The sequence below is a fragment of the Equus quagga genome, chromosome 12 (genome assembly GCF_021613505.1).
Source record: "Equus quagga isolate Etosha38 chromosome 12, UCLA_HA_Equagga_1.0, whole genome shotgun sequence".
NCBI classification, from domain to species: domain Eukaryota; kingdom Metazoa; phylum Chordata; class Mammalia; order Perissodactyla; family Equidae; genus Equus; species Equus quagga.
In genome coordinates, this window is record NC_060278.1 from 13,012,569 (window position 1) to 13,032,023 (window position 19,455).

The following is a 19,455-nucleotide window of genomic DNA, read 5'->3' on the forward strand; positions in this document are numbered from 1 at the left end:
ATTAGTCAGATGACAGCACTGTGTACTTCAGATTCCCAGTTTCAAAAGAAGGAATATTTAATTTTCTGCAGAGTTCAACTAGGAATAGGAGAAACAATACTACTTTTAGTTCATCCAGGAATTACATAGGAAAAAGGTGCCACTAGATGTTACCACTAGAAAATAGCAAAATTAGAGGTTACTGGACTAATCTCTCTAGTGATAAAGATGTTCCTTAATAGACATTCCCCAAATATAGCAGCAACACAGCAACAATGATATTCATAGCAGTCATCCAATAAAAAATTTAATTTTTAATAGAATGTTTTAATTCCCATAGTTGAAAATTTAAATTTCCTATAGTTGAAAAAAGACTCTAGAATGGGCTTTTTCCTCCTTCTGCTCCCCATTCTCACTCAGTCTAATACCAAGCTTGAGGCAGAGTTTACAAAACAAGAGAACAGAGACAAAACAAATTAGAAGGAGGCGGAGAAAGTGAAAAGATAATAAAATTAATAAAAAGACAACCATGTCCTAAAGTTCCATTGTCTTCTCTTAACTGACACAATACTTCCTATTACCATTCTCCCTACTGAGAATAGATGACTTGGCGCACTGAGACTGTGCTCAGAGAAATTCAACCCTTTCAATACAACTCCGGTTAGGAATGTCCTGCTAACAGGAATAACCTCACATATATATTAATAAATGTATCTGAATTCTTTCATATAATATCTAAGGTAATTTCATAGAAATGTAGTTATTTCACAGAAATGTACTGCATTTGCTATACTTTGATTCAAACAATTTTAAGAATTAGAGGGGTTTTAGAGATGAGCCACAAGAACTCCATTTACTGAGTTAGGAAGTAGAGACTAAAGGGTTAAGTGCATTGCCCACAACAGGGCTAAAACTGCAACCCAAAGTTCAAAGCATTGAGTCTGCAGCTTTAAGAGATTTTAAGACTATTTTATGACCAAAAAGAATTACCCAAATTAATGTATTAATTATACCAGCAGCTAAATATACAAATGACAAAGAACAAGAGTTCAAATTGATTGGAAATCTAAGAAAAGGTATGTCTTTTAAACAGCTTAGAAATCTAACCATGTGTTTAAATCAATACTCAAATTAATTTAGAATCGTTTTTCTTGACTTTCCAGACATGCTTCTTATCTAGAGAATGCTCTTATAGCCTCACAAATGTACACTCTGCTGAGATGAGATAAAGAAGTTTCCAAATCTCAGAACGTTTCCTTTGCCTACACTCTGCAGTGTAAATAACGCTTACCGTGGTGAGAGACTTCCTCGGGGTGAGCTTCCTCTGCCAACAAGGCTGCGGCTATTGTCTCCAAGATCTTGATCTGCAGTGTAAATATTTCATAGCTGATAAAGTGACTCTCACTAGATAAGAGGTTTTAAGCTCTTGCCCTGATTTTTCCTAAAACATACATAAAGCCTTTACCGCGATCTTTGCAGTTACTATGAACGCAGAAGACCTAGCATGTTGCTAGTTTAGAATTGCTGAACTGTGGCATGTAAGGCGTTGTCCCTACACGTTTCTGTGGGTGTAGAAGGCCATGGATGACGTTCCGTTCTTTCATTCCTTTCAATTTTACAGCACAGAAGCGTGGTTTGCATTTGCAGTGCCCTCCCCTCAGCCACTTTTAATTTCTACGGTTAAAGTAATGAGTCACAGCTGTGGACAGCTAACCTGCATGCTTATCACAGCAAATCCTTATGCTTTGTATTTTTAACACTTTGCATCCCAAGACAAGTCATAAAATATATATTGTATTACATAGAGCCACACACCAAGACTAAAATTATATATACTACAATGGATTCTCACACCAAGAGTAAAGTTACATATAACACTAAATATCCAAACTGACAAAAACAAGTAGGAATACAGAATTCTGTATTTAAAAGGAAAAAAAATTAACTTCTTCAAAATATTTCTTAGGTAACACTGAACAACATCTCTGCTTGAAAAGTATCTTGTATTTCCCCTAAGTTAGTTTCTTATAAAAGCACCCTATCTGGCCTCTTTCAAGGTTGTCCTGTCCTTATTCTGAGTTAGGTAACCTCTAACCCTTAAAGGGTAAAGACATGACTGATCCATTCTTGGTGAACGGCTAAACCCATTCCCTTCCCCCAAACAGGCATGACTACTTGGACATGTCAACAAATCCTTAAGGATGGAATGAAACAAAGCAAATCCAGTGGCTCATTAAAACAGTCTAAGAGGCAAATGCTACAAAATGTCAACTGGTAAAAATTCACAGGATTACTAAACACTGTAGAAATTCTCTAACAGGATTTTTTTTTTAACCAAGTTTGTGTAATGCAATTTCATGAATTATGCAAATAAAGGTTTAGGCTATTCACAGAAAAGCCCAGTGTTATGTTACGTTCATTGCAGAGAAGTGAGAACTGAACACATCAATCACAAAAGTCACAGGAGACATTGTTGCATTCCTGCCTGCTGACGGCTCTGCTTACACATTTCCATTTCAGACAGTGAAAACAGCACAGCACTATTTTGCAGCACAGCATACTATTTACTTCCAACTGTGATTTTTTGGGTTAAAAAAAAAAAAGTACAATCCTATATTAACCACACCTTTAGACTTTTCAAATAACATGAGCCAATGTGGGGAGGGCAATTACATTGGGGGAAGAGAATAGAATTTTAGTTTAAAAATTCTTGAAAACTTACCTGTTTGATTGTTTTCAGATTGAGCTATAAGAGCTGCCATTGATGAATTTGGATTTAATCTATTGCCATACATATGAGATGGTACCTGACTAAGAGAAGATCCAGATAGGGTATTTGCCTAAATGAAAAGAATTACAAAGATAAATCAATTATATTTGAAAGTATCTTAACATTTTTCCTCTTAATAGACCTAGTAATTATTTTCTCCAACCTTAGAATATAAGCAAAAATTCTTGACTTCATGAAGAGCAACTTTCACTCTTACATGTTTTACCATTCCAACATTTAAATGTTTGAAAAGTTATATAACTCTAATTTTTTTTTAAAGGATTGACACATTCAAAGTTAACTATTCCTGCTTTAATTTCAAAGTTATCTGGTCAATACCAAAACCCAGTGGCATGGTAACCATGTGAACACATGACTAATTATTTAATCTTATTAAACCGTTTACAAAATAAGGGCAGGTAGACAGCAGATGTCTAACAAATGCTTCAGTCTCTTACATCACAGGCTGGCTAAGGCGGTCCAAAGGCCCAGCTTGCACTTTTAGCATTTTAACTATACAGAGCCATATTTCCTTTGCTTAACTCTGTCATTAGTAAAACCTGCACACTATTTTGTTACTTCCTATTTTGATAGACTTGGAAGCCCGCTGCTTTTTCTGTTTTGTTTTGTTTTTATTTTAAAAGAAAGCAAACAGGCATCACAAGTATGTTTTCTATACAATGCAGGGCTCAACGAATCACAGCTTTGCCCTGACCCCATATAAGGCACTGTCTTCTTGGCAGGAAGCCAACTCAACTAACTGAAGAGCTGGTCCAAAGTTTGTAATTCATTCATGTTGCTAACCACAATTCTGAAGGCCTCTGCTGGGACTTGTGCCAAACAAGCGAAAATGAACCCTTAAACAGATGAAGCTAAGGAGGCTGGCCAAAGTCTTGCGTAATCCAATGTAATAAAAACGCCTTCTTTGATGTGAATACTTTCTCCTACTTTCCAAGAATATTATAACCTTAAAATGTGGCATTTTAGAAGCAAATCTCTTGTACACAAAATACTGTTACTCACAGAAGGCTATTACTAGCCTGAAATACTTTTCAGATTTAACAAAACACAAAATTTAAAGTAGATTTCTTATTCTTTTTCATAAATGAAATCAAACAAGCTTTTATAAAATGAAATCATTGTACAGTTATGTCAGAACAAAATTCTGGAAAACAATTTCAAAGAACTAAATCACTTCTAATATAAAGAAGCTGAATAAGAGCAGAACAAAAGATGTGGGACATTTTGACATGTATTACTGCAAACAAGTGACCAAAATGACACAGCAGTTATAACAAGCAAAACACTACGGAGAATAAACTGTGTTTCTGTACAGACTCAGAGCCTGACATTATGTTTGGCCTCTAGCCAACTTACTAAGCATGAAATTTGGACTTTACAATTCACAGAAACAGTCTCTGCGATGCAGAGTCCTGTCCTTGCTTTCCATTGTTTCAAAGGGTATATCTCATAGTTCATACTTTAATGTCTAAGTTCAATTGGTCAATTTCTGGGTTTCATTTTTTTCCTCTTATTAAAGATACATATACAAAGTCAATAAGTTTGTACTATAAACTCCTGTTTAACAATCAAAAGCTAAGTCATAATTTTAATGTAAAGATCATACTAGATAATTATGATGTATTTAGTAGTATAGCATACATAAAATACACAATTCAAAAATGGAAATACAGAAGATTTTTTTTACCTCTCCAGAAGTCAACTACTTGGGAATCTTGGCTACTCATAAAATAACTTAGAACAAGAAAAATCCAAACAGACAAACAGAAAGACTAGACGTTACAATCCCATGTGCTAAAATCTTGGGGACCTTATACTTAAAAATGCCCTTCCCAGAGCCAATTTACTCTTACTCTAGACATAATTCTAGAAAGATCAACTAAGCATACAACAGATTAGAAGTGGAAAATTAATTAGAAAGAGGAAGAAAAAGTAATATCTTGAGACATTTTGTTGGCAGCAAGAAGTAACAGCTGACAGCAAGAGAGGAGAGAGAAAAATATGAGCATATTCGAGAGTGCTGGTGGGGTGGTGCTCCAAGAACATGGACATCTAGATGCCCTGGCATCTGTATCTTCACCTTTTGACTCTCCTTTTTCATGGAGTCATCTATTGGCTGAATCATAACTAATATTGTACCACTTGGACTACTTTTTTAGTTCCAATTATCAGTTTTATGAGCTGCCTTAAGCCTCTTGATAAGAATCAAAAGATCCTACTCTAATCAGAAATGCACTTTTGTCAGGAAGGGTTCTTTCTGCCAAGGGCTTTACATTTATCCTTACTAACTTAAAATTTCTTGATGCATTCTTCAAATTATCTTAGTTTCCCTATCACATATTAGGCCCACTATACTAAAAGATCAAAATGCAAAGCAGTACAGAATATTAACTGATTTGCATAATGACTATCATTAGGAAGAGGATAAATTATCCTTAGCAGGAAAGTATGTATTTTATAATGATGGCAGGCAAAAGTCAAATAAATAATAAAATAAAATGAGAATACATTCTTCATTATCCTGAATGACTGATTTCTCAAATTTTCTGAGTGGGTAAAAATTATCTCACAGTTGCTTGTCTTTTAAAAATTAATGCATTTATCTAAACAAGAGACTTTCAAAAGAAGATTAAAAGTAAGTTATTCATTTTACCAGGTAGGGTTTTGTGGTGTATTCAAACATCTAAACCACTCTACATTAAAACTCAAGTCATTAACATCATTTTAAGTGGGTAACACGAGTTACTAAGGACTCGACAAATGTCTGATACTGCTTAGCCAATACTTCTGAAATGATGTTTAGAATGGTTAATGCTCAGAAACTTTGATAACTCTATTGGCACCTTACGGCCAAGAACTCCCCAACATTTTAGCGAAAAGATCCCACAACTCAGCAGCAACAAAGAAGGATAAATGAGAGAGTGGGGATAAGAAAGGCAACTTACTGAGGAGAGTACACACATAATGTCTGGCATTTGGTAGACTCAAAAACCTTTGTTGTCATTAATAAGTGAAAGTACTAAGATTCAGGGGGATGGAAGGAAGTCCACGTGAATCTAAGGAAACAGTGGTTATGAAACATAAGGGGCACTGAAAGCTTTTATATGAAATAGAAACCTTGAACAAGGAATTAAAGAAACAATATACACACACTTCTCCACAGCATGCTTTGGACATGGATTTTAAAGAGTGCACTGGAAGCAAACTACTAAAGTACTCGGTTTCCGAATAGCTGGTATAAAGACTGGCAATTCTTTTAGGAGAGAAGTACCTACCTTCTGACATTTCAATTTTATCTTGCCCAGGTAAAGAGAATGACTACTGTGGACAGATATCCTCCTTGGGTCTACTGGCACTACAAGAATATGAGCTGTTAACACTGGGGAGACTGAGTGAAGGGTATCCACGATATACGTGAACTCTGTACTGTTTTTGGAACTTTTCTATACATCTAAAATTATTTCAAAATGAGAAGTTAAAACAAAAAAGAATATGATTACAAAACAAACTGGTTACTTGGCTTTATAGTGTCCCATCGAAATCAAGTCATCTATTCAAAATGTGAAAATAGATGTTAGATTAGATCAAGACAAAAATATTTTATAAAATTATAAGTTCATATTGCCATAATAAACTTCTGCTTTAACTTCCAATATATGATATCTTAGAGAGGTTTTCTTGTTCTCTGCCCAATATTAATAATTGAAAGGAACCACTTCCACTCAAGATGTTATATTATACTTATTCTAACACTCTAGTAAAAGTCTTATTAAGAGAAGTATAATTATTTTACAAGATGGACCCACAGACAAGTAGAGTAAGAATAAACTGAATAATTATTGAGATAAATCTAAGGCACTTTGAAACAAAATATGTTTAGGAGCCTGAGCCAAACAATATCCTTAACAAATTAAGAATAACTTATTACGTTAAACATCTAGAAAGATATGAAAGTCTCTACCAAGGCAATATTCAAACTCAAAACAAATCAAAGAAATTTAGTGTTTCCTAAGTAGACTGACACATCATATTAAAATATTAATAAGATTAAAATTATATTTCAGCTTGAAATTTCTCCTGTTGTTAATAGTTCACCCCTCACATTTCAAATGTCTGCTTGCGACCACAGATAAGTTTTAAAGGAGCCCTGGTCATGGAGTAAAATAATTCTATCAAATTCCTAGGCACTTAGCTCATTCTAAAGGAGTTAGCTGTAGAGGGAAAAAAAGTCAGGCTAAGTCTACTCAATTATCTGAATATCAGACTTAAAAGTGGGTATCGTTTTTGTAGATTTTTTTTTTCTCCCTAATGTTGATGAAGGCAGAATAATAAAGAACAAAGAAAAAAATTAAGTTAGAATAGTATAAAAATTTCACCTCTGCAAAGTATCATAGCAATACATCCTCTTAAAATGGGTATGAAACTTCACACTGCAATCATACAGGAAGAGGTTATAGCAAGCATTTTTTAAATGCACAATTAACCTGTCAATAAACATTAAAGTCAAATGATTCAAACAAGCTGTAAAACAGAGAAGCTGCTTCTTTAAGCTTTCAAACCCTGACACGTGATTTAAAAATACATTCTTCCAAAATCTCATCAGACTCACTAAATTGAATATCGTTTTTAAAAAAATTCCTATTTCACATATACTCTTAGAAGAAAAACTTTTTATCATCACTATATCTGTCATAAACCAAGCTGTCTCACCTTGGGCAAGGTACTAAACCTTTCTGTCTTCAATTTCCATCCGTAAAAATGGAGGTAATAATAGTATCTACCTCAAAAAAATAGTCTAAGAGTGAATTGAGTTAATATATGTAAAGGGCTTAGAAGAACGCTTGGCACATGATAACCACTCAAAGTTTAGCTAGTTATTTTAAAAATTATTTTCATAAGCTATTATGGTTTCCACCTTTTCCATTCACTTCATGGAGAATATAATTTACCAATTATATTCTGATATCAACATGGTTATATTTCAAAGATTAAAACATGTTTCCCTAAAAAAATTAGATGGTATGTCTCATTATACAATAGCATCTTAATCTATGTACTCTAAAATAACACAGTAATACTGCAAATATAATGTAAGGATTCAAATATTTTAATGATGATTTATATATTTTTTCAATTTGCAAACACAATTTGCTTGACTAGAAAAGTTTCCAGGAAAAACTGGAGAACAATGGAAAGTTTCATATATTCTCTAACTGCACTCAAACTTTGCACTATGAAACATGTTCTGATAACAGACCCCATTTCTGTGTCAGCTACCACCAGTAAGGCTTTAATACTCAGCGTGTGATGAGAGATGAAACCAAGTGTGAACAACTTTCAGGTCCCATGAGTAGGCTGACTGTTAAAGCTGTCAGGTTCAACTGCATCATTCCACATTATTCAATGCCCCAAACAGCTCCCTAATTGTTAGGAGCTTAACGTATTCAAAACCATTGTTTAGGCTAATACTGAAATGCCCCACAATTGAGTTTCTATAAAGTAGTGGGAGGGATTAAACTGTAGTTAAACCATCACTGAGCACTCAGGATTGGACAACAAGACTGTAGAGAATAACCAACCAATTCTAAGCAGGTTTCCTAATTGGTTAATATCTAATCAATACATCACCTATCTTTTGGGGAAAAAATTAAGTCCTTATGACTACAGCAGTTACTGAAATAATTTAAGAACTGGAAAAGACCATGGTCAACAGCTGAACCTAAAATGGCTAAAATTCATATACCTATGTTAACACGGAATTGTGAACTTTAAAAGAAAATCTTAATACTGTTTTTAGAAAAAGTGATCGTCTACAATTTTTCTCACTGGTAGTCAGGCTGTTCCTGTAGCAGTTGAAATTAATACTGTCCTATAACAACTGTAACAGTGCAATAACCATTAATTCCAAAGGACTTTATCATCTGCAGAGTACTCACTCTCATTTGAACTTCACAGCACACCTGTAGCACAGGGCGGACGGGTATTTAAAGTATTTCATTTTACGTATGAAAGAAATCGACGCCCACAAATTTAAAAGACCTGCTCAGAGTCACCCTAGGGCATAGCAAAGCTCCTGGAACCCAGTATTTCTGACTCACACTTCTGCCATTTTGCATCGTATCACATAAACGGACAAAGTAAAACTCTTAACAATGTTTTTCAGAAAGACACCCCCTGACACAGAGGCACATAATTGGGAGACCCATTTTTATGGTACTGATTAGCAAAGCAGAGAGCAGGCTCGGGAGCCAGGCTGCCTTGCTTCAAACTAAGTTCCACCACCTACTTGACATGTGACCTTGCGCAGTTACTTAACCTTTTCATCATCCAATAGTTAAGTGACTGATGTTACAAAGGACTTACAAAAACTTAATTTTGCTCAGAATGTTAACTTCCTTAAAATTACAAGTCATAATAAAATTATTTAAAATAGATGAAACTCTGATTCTGACCAATCAAGTCAGAGATCCTCTGAAGTCAGGTGAAGCTGCCTGGGACACTGAACCAATTCCTCACACAGAATAAAAGTGTCTGGTGTATCAGACACCATCTGAAAGGAAATCAAGGACTCCATCTAAGACAACTCCCCAACATACACACACACCAAAGTCAGGATACTGGGAAACAAAACACTGAAAGGGATTGAAGTAGAAGTCTCACGGAAATCTGCAAAACATTATTTACTACATTGTATCTTTACAATATTTAAATATCTGCATTTACTAAATAACACATAAATAAACCTTGGAAGTTCCTTCACTTAAATTATTTTTAAACCTGTATCATTTTTTAAAGAAGTAACAGAGTAAACAAGGAACCATGATCATCCATATGAAGACTGTATCCAAAGGCAAAACCCAGAATGTGAGATCTATTAGAATACAATTCTTTTTCATTACATTCAGTCTTAAATTCTTCTATTAAAGTAATCATCCTTCCACCAAAAGCACTAGAATTCTCCTAAAGACAGAACACAATAAATGTAGAACCGGGAAACAGAGTGGAATTTGAAAGGCAAAATGAAAAATTAATGGCACACCTACAGAAACTAATTTATAGCTCTACTCATGATACACGAGGGCAGAGCACATCACTGAAAAATCACATGGGGTCTATATTCCAATAATGTTAAGGAACTATAACTGTAACTATATTGCTGATATCTGCGAATGAACAATTACTCTAAAAACAAGTATATCAAATAAAACAAAAGGATTTAACACTGAAGAATATAAAACAGGTTATCAAACATTTTTTCAAACTAGGGCTACTAAGTATCAGACCGTGTCCCTCACCCTCCAAAATTTTACAAGTGTCTCCTTTTTCTCCCATTAAAGGCACAAACATATTCTCATTTTTAATTTCTATTAGCTCTTCCTGATCTTACCTCCCTGACCACTTTCCAGGGAACAATTCTTAAGACAGCAAATAAGCCAAACAAGAGGCCTGTCTATCTTACTTAAAACCAAGGCCAGAAAGATCAAGAATGACCTCTGGATTTTTGTCCTGCTGGCACCAAGCCAGTCACTAAAAATTACTACTTTCATTAAGATTTTTGGGGGGGGGGGGGAGATGGGGAGGCAAAATATTATTCAAATTTAACATTCTATTTTCTGATTTATATTTTTAAAAACATTTGCTTGCTGGTGTGATGGTTTTCTTAATAATTATAACAAGACTTCCATAATTACATTTTAAATATTAATAATTTTAATTTACCCACTTATACCATTGCTCTTTTCATTTTAAATCAACTACTTATAAAGAAACCCTAAATAAAAGGCTAGGATGTGATTATCTAAACACAATGAATTGCATGATTTGAAAACAAACAGGGTCTATGTGAATGTTAAACAGAAATAAACTTTTGTCATTTTGAAAAAAAGATTCAATTACCAAGTGCATTACAATTTTAAGAGTCCTATCTGAACATTCAATTTATTCTAAATATTTTTGTTTCCTTGTCCTTGCACGTTTTGCCTAGAAAATTCACATTTTGCACATTCAATACCAATACTATTGTCTCAGGCAGCTAAATTGAAGTAGTTCTGCACTCAGTTCAACTGAGAGGTCACCGTGCCTCAGTTGCCTGGAGACTGATGGTTGCTACAGCAGCACCAGATAAGCCAGGCTAAATAAGCTTCAGCTTGAAGGCAGAAAGCATTTACTGCTAGACAGAAACATAGATGCAGTTGTCTCAGCATGCAGCATTTGAGTCTAACTGGATGATCATATTTATAAGAGACCCATCTTACTGAAACATGGAAAGAGGATAAACAGTAAAGATTTTAATTGGACTGAATCCTGGATTACTTGCAACTATGATTTCTTTGTTCTTCAGTTGAGTCATATGTTAAGTGGAATTTTCCCTCTAGCTATAAATTTCTCTTCACCACCACTTCCCCCCTCTACCTCCCTAATGCCAACCCCCAAACCACAAACATAATGAATGAGAAGAAATGAGATTTTTGCTTAATTCAGCCTGGAATTAACCGGAGAGTAATTAAAACAGACTTTTATAAAGAAAGAAAAGAAAAATGCACATTGAAAATGTTCATGTGAGACTTTGTCCAAGGATATAAAGCTATCAACAGCATATGGTTACACTTAATTAAAACGGATAAAACTATTTATAAGAGCCATTCTCTCGTTTATCCTTTCACCTTCTATAACCCCAAACCCCTATTATTATGGCTACCTCACCAAGGCCAGTAAAATAAGCTAAAGAAAAACTCTCCTAAACTAGTCAAACTTCCCTTATTCAGGTTGAGAGGTTCACCAAATAGTTAACCTTCGTTTTCAAATATGATAACACTAATCATGCCATTGATTTTCTGTGCTGAACTGTCTGCTGTTTATTCTAATACCTGACCTAATTATCATCACGATTGTCTGCACTGCCATCACATACTTGAACAACGCTGGGCTTTGATGTACAACTTACAGAAAATACTGGAAAAGTGTATATATATTCCAAAAGCCCGTAGAATGGAAAGTACGAACACGTTCATAATGTATAGTTTACAGCAATTTGCAAACAACTATTTAACTAGTTGTTTGCAATTAGACATTTGTCACTATTATAATTTTCTCAAAACATTAAAAGACTTACTATAGAGCTTTGGATAAAATGAAAGTAAAATTATGAAGAATTTTAAATAAAAAACATATACTTTAGTAATTTTAAATTATTACCTTTAGGAAAATGTAGGGGTGGGCAGATGGCGTAGGGAGGGGTGTGTGTGTGTGTGTGTGTGTGTGTGTGTGTGTGTGTGTAAAGCTTTGCCCATTTACTGTCCTATTTATATAATCCAAGATTATGACTTTTCCGATTTGACTTTTAATTTAAAGCATTCCTGTCGACTAGGTCACCGATCAAGTTACAGATCTAAAGTGAAGAAAAGGAATAAATAAATGCAAAACCACCAACATAGTCACCATTACTTACAATATTTATGAACATTCCTTCTCTCCTACTAGGAGGAAAAACATATAGTACTTAAAGGGATGATTCACTCTTTATCCTATATTCTCCTACACTGGTTTTTAAAAATTTAGACAGCAAATATTCAAGTTATTTGTGTGATTTTTAAAATTATAAAAGGAATTTTTAAAACCAAAAAAAATCCAAACTGGGTTCATACTTTTTAAGTACTACTTTTTAAAAGAAAGAATAAAAGCTCTCCCCAAATTACTATTTTACATCATTAGGACAAAATTAAAACTCAGAAACTGAAAAGACCCATTCGGTGCCAACATATTTCTTTGTCCTCTCTCATGAATATCATGTAAAGGTGTCTAGAATTTCCCTCACAGGTCAATACAAATTGAGCTATTTTATAAATTCCTACAGGAAGCCCTATTTCATTTCTCTCTCCTCCAGTCAAACTCACTTTCGAAAATGACAAACCCATCTACAGGTCACTCACAGCACTGTGATAATTTACCTGAGTTGTAGCAACAGCGGGGGCTGCAGATGATGTGGCTGACGGGGAGAGAGCTCCCACTTGTTGCAAATGCCCAGAAGACTGCTGAGGTAAATGAGAACTGGAGACAGGAGTACTAGATCCTGAGCCAGATACTACATTTGGAAATGATACTGCTACATCATTGCTGTTATAAATACCTGAAAGAAAAAAAAATCTTATTTAAATATTTTATAACTTAGCAGTCAAATGTCACAGACATACAACATTAATCAATAAGTTAGAATACCCATGTTTCCTCCTGATCCCTCCCCCAATGATAAACTTTATTGGTGGTGGTAAAAAAAAAAAAAAGAAAGTGACAGTAACTAAATTAATAAATACTGACTTTTTATAAAACATTTGTCTAAAAGAACCTAAACCATTTTTTATGTATCAAAAATGGCTTTGCTAATAGGCAGGGATCACGTCAGGAAGTGCTTTGTAAAAATAATAATAAGGGTTCTAGGAATTTCTAAGAGCAATGAAATGTTTCTTAAATAGAAGAATGAAGCAATTAAGAGTTACATAAAAATCACCTAAGTAAGCCTTTCAAAATGCAGATACTAGGGCCCCAGAACTAACTGAGAAGGTCTGAAATGGGAAGGGACTTTGTTTTAGAAAGGTCACCCAGGCTACAACGTAGACAACAAAATAGAACAAAACCAGACTTAGAGATTCGGAGACTAATCAAGAGGCTGATGACACTGGTGGGCACACCTGTGAGAATGAAGAATACAGGTGGATTCTACAGATGTTCAGGAGGCGGAATAAAGAAGACTTCATGACTGAGTGGGGTGCAGGAGTCGGGGAAGGTCTCAGAGATGAAGACGACACGGACTGCGAGGGGGTGCTAACATTCACGCCAAGGAACACAGGAAAAGAGGACAGGAAACTTGAAAGCATTTTCAGCAGCACTATGGGGGTAAAAGCCAGAAAGTGGGAAATGAGAGAGTGGAAGTAATTCATTCTTGACAAGTGGATGGGAAAGAAGAAGGAAAGAGAAAATAAGCAAAAGTTCAGAGGAAATAAGGAGTTTCTGATAAAAGATGTTTTGTTTTTTTTAAAGGTGGGAGATCATGCCCCTACGCCCGATAACAAAGAGCCCAGAGAGAAGGAGAGGCTCTTTGAGGATAAGATAAGAGATGGGATATCAGTAAACCCACAGGGTTCTCACCTAGGGGAGACTTTGCTCCAAGGAAGACTTTTGACAATTTCTGGAGACATTTTTTGGTTGTCAAAACCAGGAGGCGCTACTGGTATCTAGTAATACTGGTAGAGGCAAGGATGCTGCTAAATATCTTAAAATACACAGCACAGCTCCTTGCAACTAAGAATTATCTGGCCTATAGTGTCAAGAGCATGGAAGCTGAGAAATTTTGCTATAACCAAGGCTCTAGGGAGGGTGAAAGAGAATGAGATCCTAAGAATTTGACACCCTAACAAGAGGAAAGCAGGAAAAAATGAACCTAAGTGGGCTGCAGTCAAAAAATATTTTTTGAGAAACTATAGCCCTTGAAGGCAACAATAATTAGTTATTTCTATCAACAGTACAATTTACTTTGTTCTAAACATAAATATTATTGATTCATAATAAATAAAAGCATTTATAATCTTCAAACAAGGGAAATAAAAGAATTGGGATATTTTAAAGGCCTTACAACTATAAGTGAGGCTCCTTTTTATATTTACAATTTATCCAGAAAAACGGTAATTTATTCACTCAACAAATGCATCCATTCTGCAAACATCTGAGAGCTCACTGTTTGCCAGACATTATTCTAAGCCCTGGAGATACAAAGCCATTCAAGATACGTGGTCTGCGCCTTCAAGAAGCTTAGTGGAAAAAAGAGACAATTACAAAAGACTGTGAAGAGTACTAAGATAGAGACATCCTCAGGAGGCTATGAGTGCATAAAAAGGGGCATCTAACACAGACCAGGGGTGAGAGAGGGTGGGAGTCAAAAAACTTACTGGAAGAGATGGGTGCTTTTAAAGCTTATTTCTGAAGGAGCTGTAGAACAGAGGTGAAGGGTGGTTTGAGGAAGAAACACAACAGGGAGCAGGGCAAATTCTAAAACCTTCTAAGTACTATCTGTATAGCTGAAGCAAGAAATAAGGCTAAAAAATAAGCAGGAATCAGATCAAGAAGAACAAAAATGTTAAAATATTAAAAATTAAAAATTTAACATGCCACAACTAGAAGGACTCACAACTAAAAATACACAACTATGTACCGGGGGGCTTTGGGGAGAAAAAGGAAAAATAAAACCTTAAAAAAAAAATTTAGAGATAATAGGAAGCCACTAAAGGACTGTACACAAAAGTTTGGTGTGATCAGATTGGTGTTTAAGCAAAACATAAATCACTGGCACAAGGCTGAGACGAGACTAGGGAGGGGATTTAAATAGAGGCTGGAAAAGCTGTTATGCTGCTACAGTAATACTGATGAGCAAAAACAGGGATTACACTAAGGTAACAACAGTAAACAGACATTACAAAGACAAAGTTCATAGGACTGATAACTAATCAGACTTGAAGAATAAAAAAGGGGGAGGAGTCAAGAATGACTCTTAAGCATCAGCAAGTGGGTGTGTGAGTGGTGATGTCATTCACTCAGGGAAGCAGGAACACCAACTGAGAGCATCCAGTTTTTGGTTACCATGTGTAGGTCACCATGCTACCATAATAACAGCCCAAAGAGGTAAATATTACTCCCATTTTACATTTGGGCAGACAGAAGTTTAAAGAAATAAAGTAACTTGCTTAGTGACCTAGCAGGTGGTGGAACAGGGTGCAAACTCACAGCTGTCTGATTCTATAACTGAAACCACCTCCTAACAACGTCTGAGTTTCAGGTTGATCATTATGGTCTTTGAGATGCCTGTCAAACATAAAACTCCTATATAGTCTAGAACAGAACGGGATGAGCCTGAAGCTCAGCAGAAAAACAAGGTCTGGAGATAGAAATCGAGGAGTCAGAAGCATAGTAAAGTGAGAATAAACAAACATGAAAACTCAAAAAGGCTTTTGGTTGGCCTGCACTGTGTTTGAAAAATTTAACCAGTTCATATTTAGAAACACGGAAATTCCATGTTAAAGTCTCGATTTCTAATTCCTTCCGAAAAACTGCAGCTCTGTCAGCACTGGAAACCGTATATCCTGAAACAGCAACAACCTGCCGGAGCTTTGGGTTCTTTGACAGAAGCTTTACTTCTTGAAAGCACAGACTCTTCAATCCACCAGCAGGGTTCCGTCACTCCTTAGTCTTCTCCTCCACTGCACTCACTCCCGTTGCCTACCTGGCTCCTCTAAGTATCTGATTTACATATCCTGTACATCTCCTGTACGAAGCTGGTCAAAGCCAAGGAATGGAAAAGTGAGATCAGCCAGGGAAAGTTCTCAGCATGATCAAGAGAAGAAGACAAAGAAAGAACCCCAGGGAATATTACCATTTAAAGGGTAGACAAAGAAAGACCACAAAGAACAAAATAAGAAAACACAGAGAGAGAGAGAGAGTCTTAGCAACTCCTTAGAGAATTTCAACAGAAAAGGTCAAATGATGCTACCAGTCAGTTAAGGTAAGGCCAGAAAAAGGAGTCACTAAATGTAACAATAAATCTCGGCATAATTCTTTTTAAGAAGTTTGCCTGTGAAGGACAGAAAAGAGATAGTAAGTAAATGAAGTGAGTATTTATAAACCTATAATTATATTCCAAAGGATGGGCGCATAGCTGAGAAAGGTACTTTTTTCAAAAAAAGTTTACTCCATAGTTCATTCAACAAGTTTTTATTGAGATTCTTATTATAAAAGCTATTGAAGACAGCAAAGAACAGAAAGGAATTCTGCTTTCAAAGAACTTACAGTCTCATAGCAGAGCTAATTGGTATTCACAAGGTGCTATGAGAGCTAACTGGTATTCATAAGCTACTATCATACAGGAAAGAAATGCTCGGTACCCTAAGAAGGACACATAACAGGAAGGATGATTTAAGTTCAGAGGAAGAGACTAGGGTGGAGGAGTTCCAACGAGAAGTACTTAAACTCAGCTTTTTAAAAGTACCTTAAGAGGTAGAATGCTGATTATCTGGGGTTTTTTAATGGTGAAAAGCATACTAAACATGGAATCACCAACTCCTAAAACTAAAAGACAAAAGTTAGCTGGAGGCAGCATGCTGAAATCAAAATTGCACAAGTTTTTGACTGAACTGAGATAAAACTCCTGGCTCTCTCAACTATGTGATCTTAATAAAATTAATCTTTCTGAGCCTCCATATTGTTTTTTTTTGTTTAAGACCAAGATAATAGCTACCTTAAAGGCTTTTATTTGAGAATATCTATGTAAAGGTTCTAGCAATGCCTAATACACAGTAAGTTTCCATAAATGATAGCTTACAGCTATTTTAGAGTTAACGCTCTAGTTAAAAAGTTAGTTTTAAAATCAAGAAAGTACAGTATTGTAATTGTCAGGTTCTCTCATGTCCCTACTACACTTGGAAAACTGCAATTACCATTACCACATGCAATAATATATCATTGAAGTATGATACTGAGAAGTAAAATTGTGGTGATTGAAGACCTTCGATCTCTACACTTAAATTTGTTTTTATATTGTATTAGCACATACCTAAATGGGAAACTGCACAGACAAATGTGCAATGTAGTGATCACACTTTGAAATTGTGCCTGGTATTCAGGTTACTGCTACAGAATAGAACAAATCAGAATTTCCTTTCATATCAAGGCAGGAAAGCATAAAATTCTAAATCTCTTTTTGAAAATGAGGATCACTGACTCCCTCAACTCCCTCACACCTCAGGTAGGACTGGTATAGCACAGTTTACTAAGACTTCTAGAGCTTTTTTCCCAAAGCAAATACTCCTCTTAGATTGCTCTGTATCTGCTTGCTATTTAACTTCATTCTATTTCCATCTTTTACAAGTTACACGGTATTTTAGTTCAAATCAAGGTGACATTCATCGAATTAAATAGAACTGAATCCTGCAATGCATAAGCTCTAGGAAACTGTTCTGAAATTCATTTGTTCACGATAGAGAGTAGAGCAGAAACAGATAGAGAGTAGAAATAATGATACAGAGGGTGGCAGTGACATACTGATTCAATTTCTTTCATTCATCCATCCATCCATCCATCCATCCATCCATCCGTGTATCAAATAAATATTTATCGTGCATCTACTACAAGACAGGCACTGTGCTAGGAGCAGGAAATAAAGTAGAGAACAAGACAGAAAGATCTCTGTTCTCCAGGATTTTACTATTTAATTATGGAGGCAAACATTAAACACATGACTATAAATATGACAAGTGGTATGATGGAAGACAAAAGGGTACGATGAGAGTGAAAAATTAGAAAGCAGAAAAGATCTGTCTGAAGAAATGATACTTAAGCCAAGGCCTAAAGGTTAGGTAGGTAGGTGTTAACCGGACAAAGAGTGAAGTAGAAAAGCTGTTCAAAACACCAGGAGAAAGAGAAAATAGGTAATATGGCGGAAGCATAGTGGAGAGAGTGGCAGGAGACAAGGCTGGAGAGAGGGGAAGGAGCAGATCTCACAGGACCTTGTAAGCCACGTAGCGGTGTCTAGAATTTATGTGAAGATCAAGGGGAAGATACCAAAGGCAAAGAGCAAGCCTTGGTTTTTTCAAAGATCATCCCTCTGACTGCTATGTAGCAAATGAACTGGAGGAGGGAAGAAGGGAGACAGAAAGACCATTCAGGAGGCTAATCCACAATCTGGATGAAGGATTAAGTCCCTCTGGACTAAGGTGGTAGCGGTAGTGAACATGGAGAAAGAGGGATCTGAAGTGCCATCTAGCAATTATAATCACCTAAACTTGAAGATGAGCTATATTTGGTAGATGGAGTAAAGAAAAGAATTACGAATGAATCTCAGGTTTTTGGCTAGTTATTAGAGTACCATTTACTGAGGTGTTGAAAACTGGAACAGGAAGAGTGGATTTTTGTTTGTAAAAGGGAAAAAATCAGCCTAGAACTAAGTCCTAAAGACCTCTAACATTTCAAGGATGATTAGTGGAAGAGGACTTTGTAAAGAAAACTGAGATCAGTGGGGTAAGAAGAAAATAATGAGTGTGACGTCACTAAACCCCAGAAAAAGAGACTAAAGAAAGAGAGGGCCGCATCAACGGTATCAATGATGCTGAAAAGGCTAGTTAAGACACAGACTGAAAATGCCCAGTGGATCTGGAAACACGCAGACAGATGGCGATCCTAGGAAGAAGAGTATAGTGTGGGTGGAGTCAAGAAAACATTGTGCAGACCTAAGCTTTATTAGTGTGCCCTTTGCAATTATATAAAATCAATATATGACAGAAGTGTACTTGTCTAGCGACAGAAATATTAGTGTTCACTAACCAAAGTTCCTGCTTCCCAGTTTCAAACTGCCTGGGTGCCAAACCAGTACCACATCAAGTTGCTTGTGCAGAAAAGAACCAGAGTAAATGAATGGGATAGTCTTGAGGAATATTTAACCAAGTAAATGACTAAGCCTGATAAATTAACCCTAATCAACACCCCAGGAGACTGAATATTCTTTTCTGGAGGATCATATAATGTAATATATAGATAATAATATAGGAGTATAATATAGTTAGTCTAAATCCTGCTCCCTGATGCAAATAACTTAACCTCATTGAACCTAACATTTCTCTTCTATAAAGTGAGGATGGCACTAATGATTT

At 35.7% G+C, this 19,455-nt stretch overlaps 1 protein-coding gene across 16 annotated transcripts in view; it reads right to left on the bottom strand.

Moving 5' to 3' along the window:
• The window catches only part of MLLT10 (MLLT10 histone lysine methyltransferase DOT1L cofactor), a 257,846-nt gene that overhangs the window by 14,542 nt on the left and 223,849 nt on the right, over nucleotides 1-19,455 (bottom strand). For all 16 annotated transcript variants that reach the window (XM_046678439.1, XM_046678438.1, XM_046678444.1 and 13 more), the window contains 3 exons: nucleotides 12,718-12,896; nucleotides 2,702-2,819; nucleotides 1,271-1,343 (listed from right to left, as the gene is read on the bottom strand). In XM_046678439.1, the coding sequence (XP_046534395.1) occupies nucleotides 1,271-1,343; nucleotides 2,702-2,819; nucleotides 12,718-12,896 (370 nt within the window). The remainder of the gene's footprint in view (nucleotides 1-1,270; nucleotides 1,344-2,701; nucleotides 2,820-12,717; nucleotides 12,897-19,455) is intronic.